At 37.5% G+C, this 13,193-nt stretch overlaps 1 protein-coding gene and 1 long non-coding RNA gene across 2 annotated transcripts; one reads left to right on the plus strand and one right to left on the minus strand.

The window, feature by feature from the left end:
• Positions 1 to 153: 153 nt before the first annotated feature.
• On the minus strand, positions 154 to 5,222 carry LOC148881129 (granule-bound starch synthase 1, chloroplastic/amyloplastic-like). The gene is made up of 14 exons (XM_088963418.1): positions 4,866 to 5,222; positions 3,666 to 4,069; positions 3,483 to 3,563; positions 3,278 to 3,376; positions 3,078 to 3,167; positions 2,742 to 2,808; positions 2,526 to 2,629; positions 2,282 to 2,391; positions 1,897 to 2,140; positions 1,637 to 1,813; positions 1,321 to 1,512; positions 1,038 to 1,124; positions 794 to 922; positions 154 to 698 (listed from the first exon to the last, which is right to left on the minus strand). Exons 2-14 carry the CDS (start codon positions 4,029 to 4,031, stop codon positions 552 to 554), a joined length of 1,893 nt encoding a protein of 630 aa, XP_088819544.1. The 5' UTR covers positions 4,032 to 4,069; positions 4,866 to 5,222; the 3' UTR covers positions 154 to 551.
• A 3,136-nt stretch (positions 5,223 to 8,358) lies between these two features.
• On the plus strand, positions 8,359 to 12,580 carry LOC148881130 (uncharacterized). The gene is made up of 4 exons (XR_016104755.1): positions 8,359 to 8,933; positions 11,919 to 12,002; positions 12,098 to 12,175; positions 12,264 to 12,580. It is a non-coding gene; the product is annotated as an uncharacterized LOC148881130 (long non-coding RNA).
• Positions 12,581 to 13,193: the final 613 nt, after the last annotated feature.

The following is a 13,193-nucleotide window of genomic DNA, read 5'->3' on the forward strand; positions in this document are numbered from 1 at the left end:
AATGTTTTAAGTTATAACCTGCTTCTGCGTCAATGCTGGCCTGTATTGACGAAATACACTGCAATGGTTCAATGCTGGGCATAGCCGGCCGACGCAGACATTCAAAAGCTTAAAATTAAATGTGAGCAAAGAATGCGATCCGATCGAGACAAATTGGAAGAAACCATCTTTATTTATTTGCATATAATAGCATACTCTTACACTACTATTACTAGTTGATGTTGATGATGGTGGCGTTGGTACCAACACCGTGCGATGCGATATCAACCCTCAGAGGCTCCGTTACCTAGCAGCATTGCATTACAGTCAAAGTACATTCAGATTCAGGGAAATGGTTTTGACGAAGTTATATATATATATATATATATATATATATATATATATATATATATATATATATATATATATATGGGGTTTCGGGTTTCCAAATTCCAACACGAGAGTGAGGCAGCAGCCGCGGTTGCACAAACCCTCTACTTTAGCTTACAACAAGTCACAGAACGTACGGCGGTAACTTTTTACTAATCAAGGGAGGCAAACACAAACACTAATCAAGCAGTGGCCACCATCTCCTTGGCAAGAGGAAAAGGAAGCGGAGCAGCAGTTTCCTCTCCGCCTCTGATTCCTCCAAGTCCAGGCTTGCTGCCACCACCACTCCTCATGCTCAATAGCACTTCTTCCCACTTCTTTGCAGGTCCCTGCAACAGTAGCCATCATTCATGGCAACATACTTAAAATCAAGAGGTGAATTAATTAATTAATGCTGTAATAATTTTTTTTCTTTTTTGCTTACCTTCCAGGAAAGATCTTGAGCCATGCAGTTTTTGATCATCTGGGTCAAAGCAGGGGTGCCATGGGTCTTAAGAGCTCTTTTGATTGAAGTCGCCACTGCATTTACATCTGCAGGATCCACAGCATCGCACTGAAAGAAAAAAGAGAAGAAAACTTACCATGCATTAGTTTTAACTCTGTACGTAACTCAGTGACAAGTAACAACTGGGAAAAGAAAATATATAAAGGAATTATTAATTGCATACATCGACATTGAAGTCTCCCATCTGAAAACCTGTGGAACCTTCTTTAACTGTGTCAACTAGTCCACCAGTTGAGGCAACGATGGGGACCTGCACCAAAAATTTCAGTTTTATTTTTTAATTGCTAATGTTATTAATTCATTCAGTGCCACAAATGGGGCATTGATAAGATGACATCAAATCAAAGGGTTCATGGTGCAATATATAATGGGAGTATGCAAATTAAAACATATATATATATATATATATATATATATACAGAAATCAGGTCGATCAGGTCCCTTACGGTTCCATAGCGCATAGCATGCAACTGAATGAGACCACATGGTTCGAATCTACTTGGGATCAGCATATAATCAGCACCAGCTATGATCATATGGGCCAGATGAACATTGAATTTGGCAATTCCTCTGGCCTTCTCAGGATATTTAATCTCTAGTTGCTCAAGTTGCTTCTCCATGGACTTTTTGCCAGTTCCCTGAAAGAAAACAGGAATCAACAATTAACATTTCTGGTAGAAGCAGCAGCAGGAGCTAGCTAGCACGTGTAGAGAGAAAATAAGCATTAATCAATTCAAATAATTCGATCGATCTGATGCTTACGAGGACTATTATCTGAACATTCTCTTGGATGAATTTGGGAATTGCTGTTGATAGAATATCCAAACCTTTCTGTTCTTCAAGTCTACCAATGAAGCCTATGACAGGGATATTTCGGTCTACCGGCAGACCGACTTCTGCTTGCAATGCTTCCTTGAGAAGTGGTTTTGCATCCATAACCTGAAAATTAACGATATCTCATAACCTGAAAAAGGTAATTAAATTAAATGATAGGAGCTGGGAGATCGAGGGAGGGATCTTACAGTTGCAGCATTATATCTAATACTGATATATTTGTCTGCGGCTGGGTTCCACTCCTCAACATCCATGCCATTCACAATACCAGTAATGCCAGTCTTGCGAATGATGTTATCCAATTCCACACCTTTTGCCATGCCGGAAACAAGTTCTTGTGCATAGTATGGGCTGACAGTTAACACCTGATCTGATTCTAATATGCCGGCTTTCATCCAATTGATTTTCCTTCCTTTAACAGGCTTAAGATTGCTGCCACAAGTAAATAGAATAATAGAAATTAAGAGAGCTAGATTCCACGTACGGGTATCATAATACAAATTAAAGAGATTTCTGATAGATCTAAAACTAGCTACAACAGTATATATATATATAAAGAGATTTCCTACGTACCCATCCACAAAATCAAAAGAACCCCTGAACTCATCAGGGAGGTTGAGAAGTGAGAATTCTGAAAAGGGAAATCTTCCTTGGTAGGAAATGTTGTGTATGCAGAAAGCAACCTGGCATTATACAATCAAAGCTCAAATTAGTTGTGCCCAAGCAACTTGTAATTAACTACTCCAGTACGTAGTACTGACTCAAAATGTAGTTCAAATTAAGTGCATTAATTAGTTATATTGGAGCTGTTGCGTACCTTAGCATTTGTGTATATTCCCTTAGATTTGCACATAGTTTTCAGGTAGCATGGGAGAAGAGCAGTGTGCCAATCATTACAAATGAACAAAACGTCCTCATCACCTGAAAGCAGGGGGTAATCCATCGATCGATCGATGTATCATTCTTATTGATATATAGAAAGTTGAAGCGTTAGGTAACCTTCAAGTATCTCATCAGAGGGTATAATCCATACCATATGGTCCAGAGAAATGATTGCTGCTGCTGTTGAGATTCAGAACTCTTGGTGCTTCTAGAGCTGCCTGAATGCCATATATAAAATTTGCACAATTAAGTTATATCTCCATAAGGCCAAACATAAAAATTAAAGCAAATTATATGTTCCCATGAAATTGCATCTGTTACCAATAAGTGGATCTAAGAAAAGAAATTATCAAATTAGATGGTGTGTGTACTAGGGTATGGGAGAAAGTAAGAAACAGAACGATGTGGATGATTTATTTCGGTGATGTATAGAATTATATATAAAAAACTTAAAAGAAAAGAAATGAACAAAATTGATCATCACCACCTGGCATAATAAGCTGAACCGAATCTGGTTATCCTTGTAATCCTCTCCAGCCCTGGGACCATAAATTTTGGATCCAGTTTTCCCCCATACCTAAAGGGTTCACAAATCAGATGAAATCATTAGTTTCTCCATACGATATCAACTGCCCTGAAAACCTATGTATGTTAGGGGGGCGGGGAAAGTTGGAAACCAAAAGCGACCTTCTCAAGGAACAGAGGATGATCCACAAAAACGCGATCAACTCCTTGTTTGTAGCAGTGGAAGAAGCGAACAGTTTCAACTCTATCCCCAACTTTTATCTGCATGTTAAAAAATCGATTGCCAGATCTAGATTAATAATTTGTGTAGAAATTTGAACAAACCATCACTGTCGTCTACTAGTAGCTTGAGTAGTAATTAACTCACATCAATTAAGACACTAGTATCCCATGCGTCACTGTACTGGTCATAGCGTGGACTCACTGTCATAACACGGTGACCGTTGGCCTGGAGTCAAATTAGAAAAACACATGCAGAGATGTAAAGGCACTCCCTTACATTCCAAGTGGAAATTAAGACGATGATGAAGCAATAAGTATGGTTAATTACCGCCATAGCTGGTGGCAGTCCTCCAAGAACATCACCAAGTCCGCCTGTTTTGCTCCATGGACTTACCTCTGCTCCAACAAACACCAACTTCATCATTCCACCTGTACATCTGATGACACTGCTCTCCTTGCAGCTGGCAACATCAACCGTGGATCCCTTTGTCCTTGTTGCCTTGCTTGTGATTGCGCTAAGGTTGCCCCTCATCTTTAACATATCAACTTTGTTAAAGCATCTTAATCCATGGTGAGTCGCGGCGAATTGGTTCCTGAACCCAATTTGTGGCAGTGGCACTAATATTGTGGACGTCCCTCTACAATTAATGTGTGCACTTGTTGAAACAAATTGAGAAGCTCTTATGGTTGCCATTGCTGCTAATATTGTGTTGTGTTGTTCTGCACCAGGACCTAGTACCCAGTACCCAGTAGCAGAGGAAAAGCATTAATTAAAGATATTATCATGGATACTGAAGCATGCAAATTGCACTTAAAACACTTCATCTATAAATGACTGGGTTGAATTGAATGATTGATGTTGATGTCAAATCATATTTACTTGATAACAATATTCTAAGAAAGCACAACGAATTAAAAGAGGAGTTACACAATACTGCTTTATTTGGTTTAATCATCACCCATTCACTTTAGATTTCAAACCCCTACTTTTTTCCTTCGAATCAAACATAAGCTTAACATTAGGATGTGCTTGGTTTGAAGGAAAAAGTGAGGAGCAGGGAAACCTTAACAAAACTTTTATAGGTTTTCTGCCTTTTCCTTCAAACCAAACATTACCATAAGGACCGCGGGGAATAAAATAAATGGGCAGGTCCGGGCCGAAGACTCGGAGTGGGCTACTGGCTAGGCTCGACTTGGAACTTGGAAGGGCTCGGCCCTAAGCCCAATCCAGCTGACCGGTCATATCATATGTAATGTAATCTCCTTAACACATCAAGCATACCAAGATATAAAGTCATTCACTCAGACTCCAAAAACATTTAACGTCAAAAACAGGTGTGATTACTTTCAAAACCGGTAAAATGAAAATCAAGAAACCATCAGAACCAGAACGAGAGAAGGAGTGTTTCCACATTAATTATTTCGAAAATGTACTCAAAGGTTTAAAAGGCAATTAGCACAAAAGGCCTGAGAACAGAAACGCAAGAACTCGAAGCCCACAAGTTTGAGACAAGAAGAGGAAACTTACGACAGACAAGAAGGAGGAATTGGGAGATGGGGGTTGGAACTTGGAACGCTTTCTCTGCAATGCTCAGCGCTGTTGGTCAGTGAAGTGAAGGGGCTCGGAGATCGGGGATGAACGGAGAACGCTTTCTCCGTGAGTGTTGTTGGACACTTAAATACTAGCGCTCAGCGTTGGTAGTCAGTGAATAAGGACATCGAGATTTGAGAAGCAGCCAATTGTAATTGTTGCGTTGTAGCCATGCCATCTACCTGATATCTCTACGTGGTACGTGGAGGCAGCAAAACATTGCGCTCGGCTTCGTTTCCCTCCTCAACTCTCAAGTTCAGGCTTCAAACCATGTCTCCACTCCAGGACATGCATGAGAATAATCGATACGGCCAGCTGACTCTTACAACTACTGACACCGTTAGATTTGACACTTCAGCACAAGATTTTTTTTTTAATCCAATGGCCAAGAAAAGACAGCACGATCGAGTTTTGTTTTTTTAGTCACCTTGGTTGAAAGTAAAAGAGGGGGTTAAAAAATTGTAAGAAGTTTATTAATATGGAGTGGGGCTGGTGAGTGGTGGGGCCTGGGGGTCTCCAGACTCTCCACTCTCCAGCATCTGCCTGTGCTGTGCCGGGCCACTAGGCTTCATGCTATGGAAGTCGTATTTGCATGCGTTGCCATGTTTTATATGTCCAAGGGGTGCGGAGCTCCTCCACGTACCACGTGGTCGCTTGCATCCAAATCCAAGAGAATAATGTGCAGAAGAAGAACGAGCATCCTGATTCCTGAAAGGGTTGGTAGATTGATGTTTCCCTTGCCTTATTGCCTCCAAAATTATTATTGAATTTTAACGAAAAACGTCGTTGGTGATCAAAATATTCCAGCTGATGTTGAATTGATGTTCTGTACCAAGTACCAACCACCAACTGATTTACACAGCGGGCCCTAAATTAATGTATTTGAATGTGGAAATACAACACATATCCCTACTCTTTATTATTATTATTATAAGTTTTGGCTTTATTTATTTTTGTTCGGATAAAAGGACAATGCAAATATGCAATTACGTGAGACAGTCGCAAGACAAACATAACAGTATAAATAATCCGATGCAATAAAATCTTTCGATGAAGAATTTTATGTCCATTTGATAACTGTTGAAATGTATTTCTAGACTAGGTAGAGGGATTTCGAACCTAAAAAAAATGACTGAAACCCAAGGGTATTATGGATGTATCATTGCTTTTAGGATTGATATAATTATCATAATGCCTATTTAAGGAAATTGGTCTGAGATTTATAAATTTAAAACCTTTTTCGAATTCCATTTCCACTTTCTCTTTTAACAGTAATCAAATGCCACGTCTAACAGTCAATTGGAGTTGAATTCGGCTCCCGATGTAGTAGACACATTAACTGGGATATGTGTTATATAACTATTTGTTCATTCATGGTGCTTAACTAATGTGCCTACCATATCCAGACTCGTCCAATTCAGCATTTTTAACCATACACATGGAGGTGTGTGCAACAAATTGTGCAACGAGAGAAACTTGACAAGTAACCTCTGTCACTACCAAACAGGGCTTTTGACGACGTGATATTTGTGACGTTTAGAAAAAACGTCACCTAAAGTTATGTATCTGCGACGTGAAGTAGCAATGTCAAGAAAAAACTCACTTTCCGCAACAGTTTTCTAAACCGTTGCTAAAATTTGACTTTTTTCTGACGTTATACGCATAGTGACATTTACGACAAATGTCAGTAACTGACACCTCCCGCCATCACGGGTTTTACCGCCAAATCGCGCGAAGCATGTTCAATGACGTTTATCTATAAACGTCACAAAAATAGAGCATCACACGAAGTACTTTCCGTTCCACCTTTTAGGTGACGTTACCAAACGTCACCAAAAATGTTCTCTAATTGTGAAACAATTCGCAATTTATACTTTATGAATAGTTTTCAATTAATTAATTAGGTAGAGATGTCACCATTTTTTTTGTAAAAATTTTTGCAAATTTATTATTATTGCTAAATACATTATTTATTTATATAAATACATTTATATATGTTATTTATTTATGTTTCATTTTTGTAAATATATATATTATTTATTTTTTTTATAAAAAAAATGTATATATATGACCAAATTAGTTGAAAAGATACTTGTATTTTTGTGTTTCTTTATTTAAATTGTTATATTTTATTTGTATATTAATAATTTATTTATTTAAATCAGATCTGGATATTCAACGGTCTCATCAAATTCGAATTCAAATATACGTTTATGAGATCTAGTACAATCGAATCTCCCCTTAATGGTGTTAGATTGGATTTAGGTATACCTTAATTCAAATTTGATCCAATCTATTTGCATCCCTACCTACACCTAATCCATTGACATTTGTATTTGTTGCTCTACTAATATCAAGTCTCTTATTTGGTGAATTATCAAGGGTGAAGCCGAGGGACCCATGGCCCCCCTATGCCCCAGAAATCCATACTTTTGAAAGTCTATTTTCCCCCTCCTCCACTTCCTACACTAATGGTTGGCCCCTTTGAATGGTCAATCCATATTTGTTCTCTCCCCCCTCCCGAAATCCACTTTAGATTTTGGTTCATCCCTTACAAAGGACAAGGATGGGGTTAGGATATCTTAGCCTACTAAGGTTTTGGGCAAGGACGGGGTGGGCATTTGAATTTGGGGTCAGAGATATAATAATCAAAACCCAGCCCTGACCCACCCTACCCTACCCCATTGCCATTCCTACCTATATATTTGGGTTAGGACGGGTCAAATACCCTAAAATTTCTAAGATGGGTAAATCCGAATGTCAAATGCTACCTAGGCTCACATTTGGAACTCGATCCTAAGTTGCCATTATTTCAAGTCTAAAAAATAATTAATTAATAAGGGTAAGGTTCGATGCCCTGCCTCACCTAAGTATAGAGTTGTAATAGAAAGAGGCTTGGATCTTTTGCATCCTATCCGATTATTAAGAGACAAGATTTGAATTCGCTCCGGAATCTGATTGGATTTAAAGACTCGAATTTAAATTTAAATCCTAATTGATTTGGATCTTATTCAAATTTAATCCAATTCTACTATAAATTTTCTAAAATATCAAAAAAATAAAAAAAATTATTTATTTTCAACATTTATATATAATAAATTAATATCAATATAACATAATAAATTTATTATATATATAAATTCATATATTATACAATATATAGAATATACTTTTACATTTCTAAATATATTTATATAAAATTTATATATTCAAATCTGAATCCAATCCACTGTAATCGCATAAATACATCATGTGAATCCGAAATAATCATATCAAATGTTAAATCGGGCTTCGAATTTTCGGACATCAAGCCTACCTAAACCCATACTTAAAAATAAATCCTACAGTCCTATTAGTTCGAGACAAAAATAATTAATTTATTACTTTCTAGTATGAATAAGCTTGGATGCCCGACCCTGCCGCAGGCCACACCCACAACCTCACTCTATGTCCGACCTTGCCCCGGCCCACACCTAAGACCGTATCCTAATTTATTTAAAAAAATTAATTAAAATAGCATTCACCCACGCGCGCCATGAAGGAAAAGAAAGGGAAGTTTAGAGAGTGAGGTTTACAAAGGACGTGCGGCTGCCGAGAGAACGAAGGAGAGGAGAATAAGAAAGAAAACCAAGAGAAGAGAGGAGACTATAGAGAGGAGGTGCTGGCCGCTGAGTACAGAGAGAAGGTGTTGGCTACTGAGTATAGAGAGAGAGAGGAGGTTCCGTTGTCGAGACAGAGGAGGTGCCGCTACTGAGAGAGGAGTTGCCGCTGTCGAGACAGAAGAGGTACCGCTGAGTATAGAGAGAGAGAGAGAGAGACGAGTTGTCGCTGCTGAGATAGAGGAGGTGCTGCTGCTGCTGCATTCTAAGTCCAAAAAGGAGAAATCAGAGATAAAGATACAGATGGAACAAAGAGAAGGGCGAATGCAAACAGAGGAGGTGCCGTTGCATATTCAAGTCAAAAAAATATAAAACCTAAAATCATATCGGCTGAATCAAAGTGTAGGTATGTGTTCTGTGCTATTCCTTAAACTTATCATGCATTTAATGGCGTTTCTGTGCTATTTTGTTGTATCCATTGGATTATTAATCCCTTTAATGGCGTTTCTGTGCTATTCGTTAAACCTACCATGCATTTATTTTGGACCAGTTAGCATTGAACCTTAAGATTAGATCATTTCTTGGTTGAATCACCCCCTTCATCGTAAGTGGATCAAAAAGCTAACTTCAAAACCTAAACCTACAGAAAACTGGCATAGGCCAATCACTCGTTCTGCTACTTTCATGAAGACCAAATCACCTGGTGCGACAGTGGATATCATTGATTCTGAGTTGGATGAATCACCCCCTTCAATGCATTGTCCTAAACACATGTTAACTCCACCATCCCAAAGCATTGCTGATTCTAACTGGTCTGAGAATATTTCTCCGGATCCTCAGGACTCACTCTCTAGACCTTCTACAATGGTTGATCAATCAGTTACGATTCCCCTAGCTCCTGTGCACAGAGCACTCTCCAAGCTTCTCCTAAGTATTCCCCTCCAAGGGATTCTGTTCTATTGGTTATGCCTACTATTGACATGGCTACAATGTCGGATCTTTTCGATACTATTGATTATCTTATTGCATCTGAATTTGCACCAACCAGTTTGGATACTTAACCATCTTCTGTTCCTATAGATAAGAATATTGAATTTGATTGGGCCAAGACTTCACTTTGTCGTCTCCTTGCTATGGACTTTACTGCTGTGACACACTCTAGTCAGATGCAGGAACTAATCAAAATTTAGAGCAATTAAAAAACAACAAAGGTTTGTTGCCAAACTAGGTGGTTGCTCTACAGAGGTTGTCTGAAATTGGCCAAATGGGTAAGAACTTTGAGAAAACAAATACTATTATCCAGTCTGCCAATGAGTTCCTGGAACGGCACCATGAAAATACCAACATTTTGAAGAACAATAAGGTTGAGTTGTGTACTCTCTCCGAGGAGGTTTCACAGAAGCAGGCTGACATTAATCATATGTAGACTTATGTTCACCTATCATTAATACCGCAGGTTGTGCCATGCTTACATTATTAAGAATTCTGTTGGTGGCTTCCACCTAACCTTTTTCTTGAGCATAAGGTTTTGGGGTTAACAATCTTATACTGCTGATAAAAAAAACACATTATTTTTTGCACATGGATTGTAATGGACTCTTGGCCCTATTCACCAAACAGATAAATAGTAGCAGAATTAGTAGTTGATATTGATATTGCTTCTATTTTTATTCTTACAATTTTCTCTTCCTAGGGGAGTTCTGTCCAATCCAGTTTTCTCAGTTGTTTCCCTTCCATTTTAGATTCTACAGCTTTCTTCCCCGCCCAATTGTTTCTTATTACCTCCACCCAATTTTAGCTTCAAAATGCTAAAATATACAAATGGAGGATGCTAAAATATACAAATGACTTATTGCTTCGTCACTCTATAAATAGTTGATTGTTCAACCTCAAAGATTATCAGTTGTATCATTATTTTTTTTCTCTAATTTTGTTATATGTTCTATAAGATATCTATCATGCAGTAGCTGCTTTTTATTTTTTTTTTCTTATGTTATATGTTAAATGTTCTGTAATCTGCCCATAAAAGGACATGCACAAATAAAACTAAGACAACCTGTATGGATTATGAATCAAAACCGAAAACAAGAGTAGTGTATTGTTTAGAACTCAAACAGGTCAATGGTCTTTATGCTTTGTGAATTACACTTGTGTTTCAGAATATCCAAACTATTAACTGTTTTAACCACTTCTTTTTATGATCATTTTGCTGTCTAGTAACTATCAATCAATCCAATACAGAATTCATTTTTGTGCCTTGTTTTCAAATGAAGATGCATGCACCAGTTAAATCTAACTTTGGGTATTCTGACTGCACTAATAACCATGCCGCTTCATATTTGATTTGAAATATTATATTTTTATTATTCTAATCAAGGATTAGGAATTAAAGAAATAAGGAAAAGAACCACACAGGCAAAGTAGACCTGTTGAACGGAAAGTGAGACATGGGATTTGCTTGGAGTGAGGGAAAACGAGAACCTAGTTAGCCAAGTATCCAAAGTTTAGAGAAATCAGAGTTGCTAACCTTGGGCTGGATTTACTTGGGAATGACCCATTGTTTAAGGCTCTCCTGGACTAAAGCATCCTTAGGCATAATTCTAGGACTTAGCTTAGCTTGGCCTGTTTCCCTTGTTTTTGTTTCAGAAATAGCTAACACAGAGATAACTATTATTCAATTTCTTTCTCTTGTTTGGTTCGAATAAGTCCATTGGCTCCTTTATTCAATATTAAATAATTCTAGTTTTGTATCTGCTGAGATACTTTTTTACAAGTCTCCTAGAGTTTGCTTTGACATGATTATTCTGACAGGGGCCTTAACCTATCATTCCCTAACCCCCTTTAAACTTGAGTAATGTCATTAGATGGAATGACATGCAGTTATGACAAGAAGGCCTAGGGACTGTTTTCAACTTTAGAACATGCAGTTCTGAAATACCTTGGGTGGTTGGGAGGTTTGCATTGATGGAATGACAAGAAGGGTAAGTTTATTTGGAACCACAGAATATTTTAAGTCTTGATCTTGCCTTTTCTTCCATTGGCCTTATAGAGCAAGTTAAGTTTCCATTTAGCAGTAGTCATCACTGTAGGCTCATATTGAATACAAATAGAGAGAGAGAGAGAGAGAGAGAGAGAGAGAGAGAGAGAGAGAGAGAGAGAGAGAGAAGAAACGTGAAGAGGAAGAGGCACAAAGGAAAAGTGGAAAACCTACCCAGCCTGCGCCACTTATGTAGTGGTAGTCGCTTGATCTTTAGCGGAAGTTTTAATTGATTGCCGCTAAAGATCAATATTTCTAGTGGCAGTCACCAAATAATTTCATGATAGTTTCAACTTTCTTATTCATTTTTAAGTTTATGAAAAATATTTTACTCCTATTTTTTACTGCTTCTAGATGCAGAGCCATGGGTCAGCAAATATTCCAATTCAGGGTGGAAATAATTACCACCCCACTCATGAAGTAGCCCCGCCAAATCCGGTAAGTTATTACAAGTTGGGTTTTATTTCTCATTTACTTACATCTTTTAGCATGAAAATAATAAACATTTTCTTAACTTTGTCTTTTATGTGCAGATACATGAATTAGCAACCCCTCCAATTCAAAGTGGAGATAATTCTCATCCCACTCCAGAAGTACCATCACCAAATCCGGTAAACTATCACAAGTTTGATTTATTTTTCATTTTCTCACATCTTTTAGTGTGAAAATAATTTTGTATTTCTTTGTGTTTTGAAACAGATGCAAGAGCTTAGAAAAAAGCCATCTCAAGTGTCTACAAGAGAGGGGGAGAAGGGGAAAGGCAAGGGAAAGGGAAAAGGAAAGGGAAAGGCACTCTTTTGATGAGTGTTTTACTTTTTTTTTTTGTAATATTTTTGGCAAGGGAAAAACACCTCTGATGAGTGTTCTATTTTCCTTTTTTTGTGATCTTTTAATTTTATTTGGACTAAATTGTGAACAATTGTAAATATATATTACCTTTTATTTAATACTAGATTTCAATTTTTAATGATATTAATGATCTTTTATTTTGAATGGATATAAGATTTTTGTTGAATGGATAGGACAAACATATAGGTGGATATAAGATTTTTGTTGAATGGATAGAACAAACATACAGGTGGATATAAGATTTTTGTTGAAAATGAATGTATATAATTGATTTAAAAGCAAGTTACCATAAGCTCTATACTAGGTATGACAAATATACAGGTGGAGCTAGTTTTAGCCACCAAGATTTTTGGTGACGTTTAAACAGGATTTTGTGACGTTTCAGAAAAAGGGGGATGTGTCACCAAAACAGGTTTTACGGCGATTCAGAAAACGTCATTAAAATAAATATTTTTTGTGATGTTTGAAAAATGTCACCAAAATAAACAAATAAATGTCATCAAAATTGGGTGACTCTTGGAATCTTTTAGTGATGTCTGCCAAACGTCACTAAAAATGATTTTCCGTAAGGTTTCCTAAACGTCACAAAAATAACAAATAAATGTCACCTTGCAAAATGTCACAAAAACTATACTAAACGTCATGAAAACTTTTGACGACACTACATTTGGTGACGGGGGAGCAAACCTCAAAGAAGAGATCAATGGGTCTCCTACAGAGCTTGAATTACAACCTGCACATCTCCGTCCACAATCACCATGGATCCCTCTACAATTCCCT

Source organism: Nelumbo lutea, chromosome 1 (genome assembly GCF_056320005.1).
Source record: "Nelumbo lutea isolate HS-2025 chromosome 1, American lotus-T2T, whole genome shotgun sequence".
NCBI lineage: Eukaryota > Viridiplantae > Streptophyta > Magnoliopsida > Proteales > Nelumbonaceae > Nelumbo > Nelumbo lutea.

Coding starts and splice junctions, on each gene's coding strand:
- LOC148881129 (XM_088963418.1), bottom strand. CDS start 4,031: ATGGCAACCATAAGAGCTTCTCAATTTGTTTCAACAAGTGCACACATT. Junction 923..1,037: donor TGGGAGACTTCAATGTCGAT/GTATGCAATTAA, acceptor TTTTTCTTTCAG/TGCGATGCTGTGGATCCTGC. Junction 699..793: donor CTCAAGATCTTTCCTGGAAG/GTAAGCAAAAAA, acceptor CTACTGTTGCAG/GGACCTGCAAAGAAGTGGGA.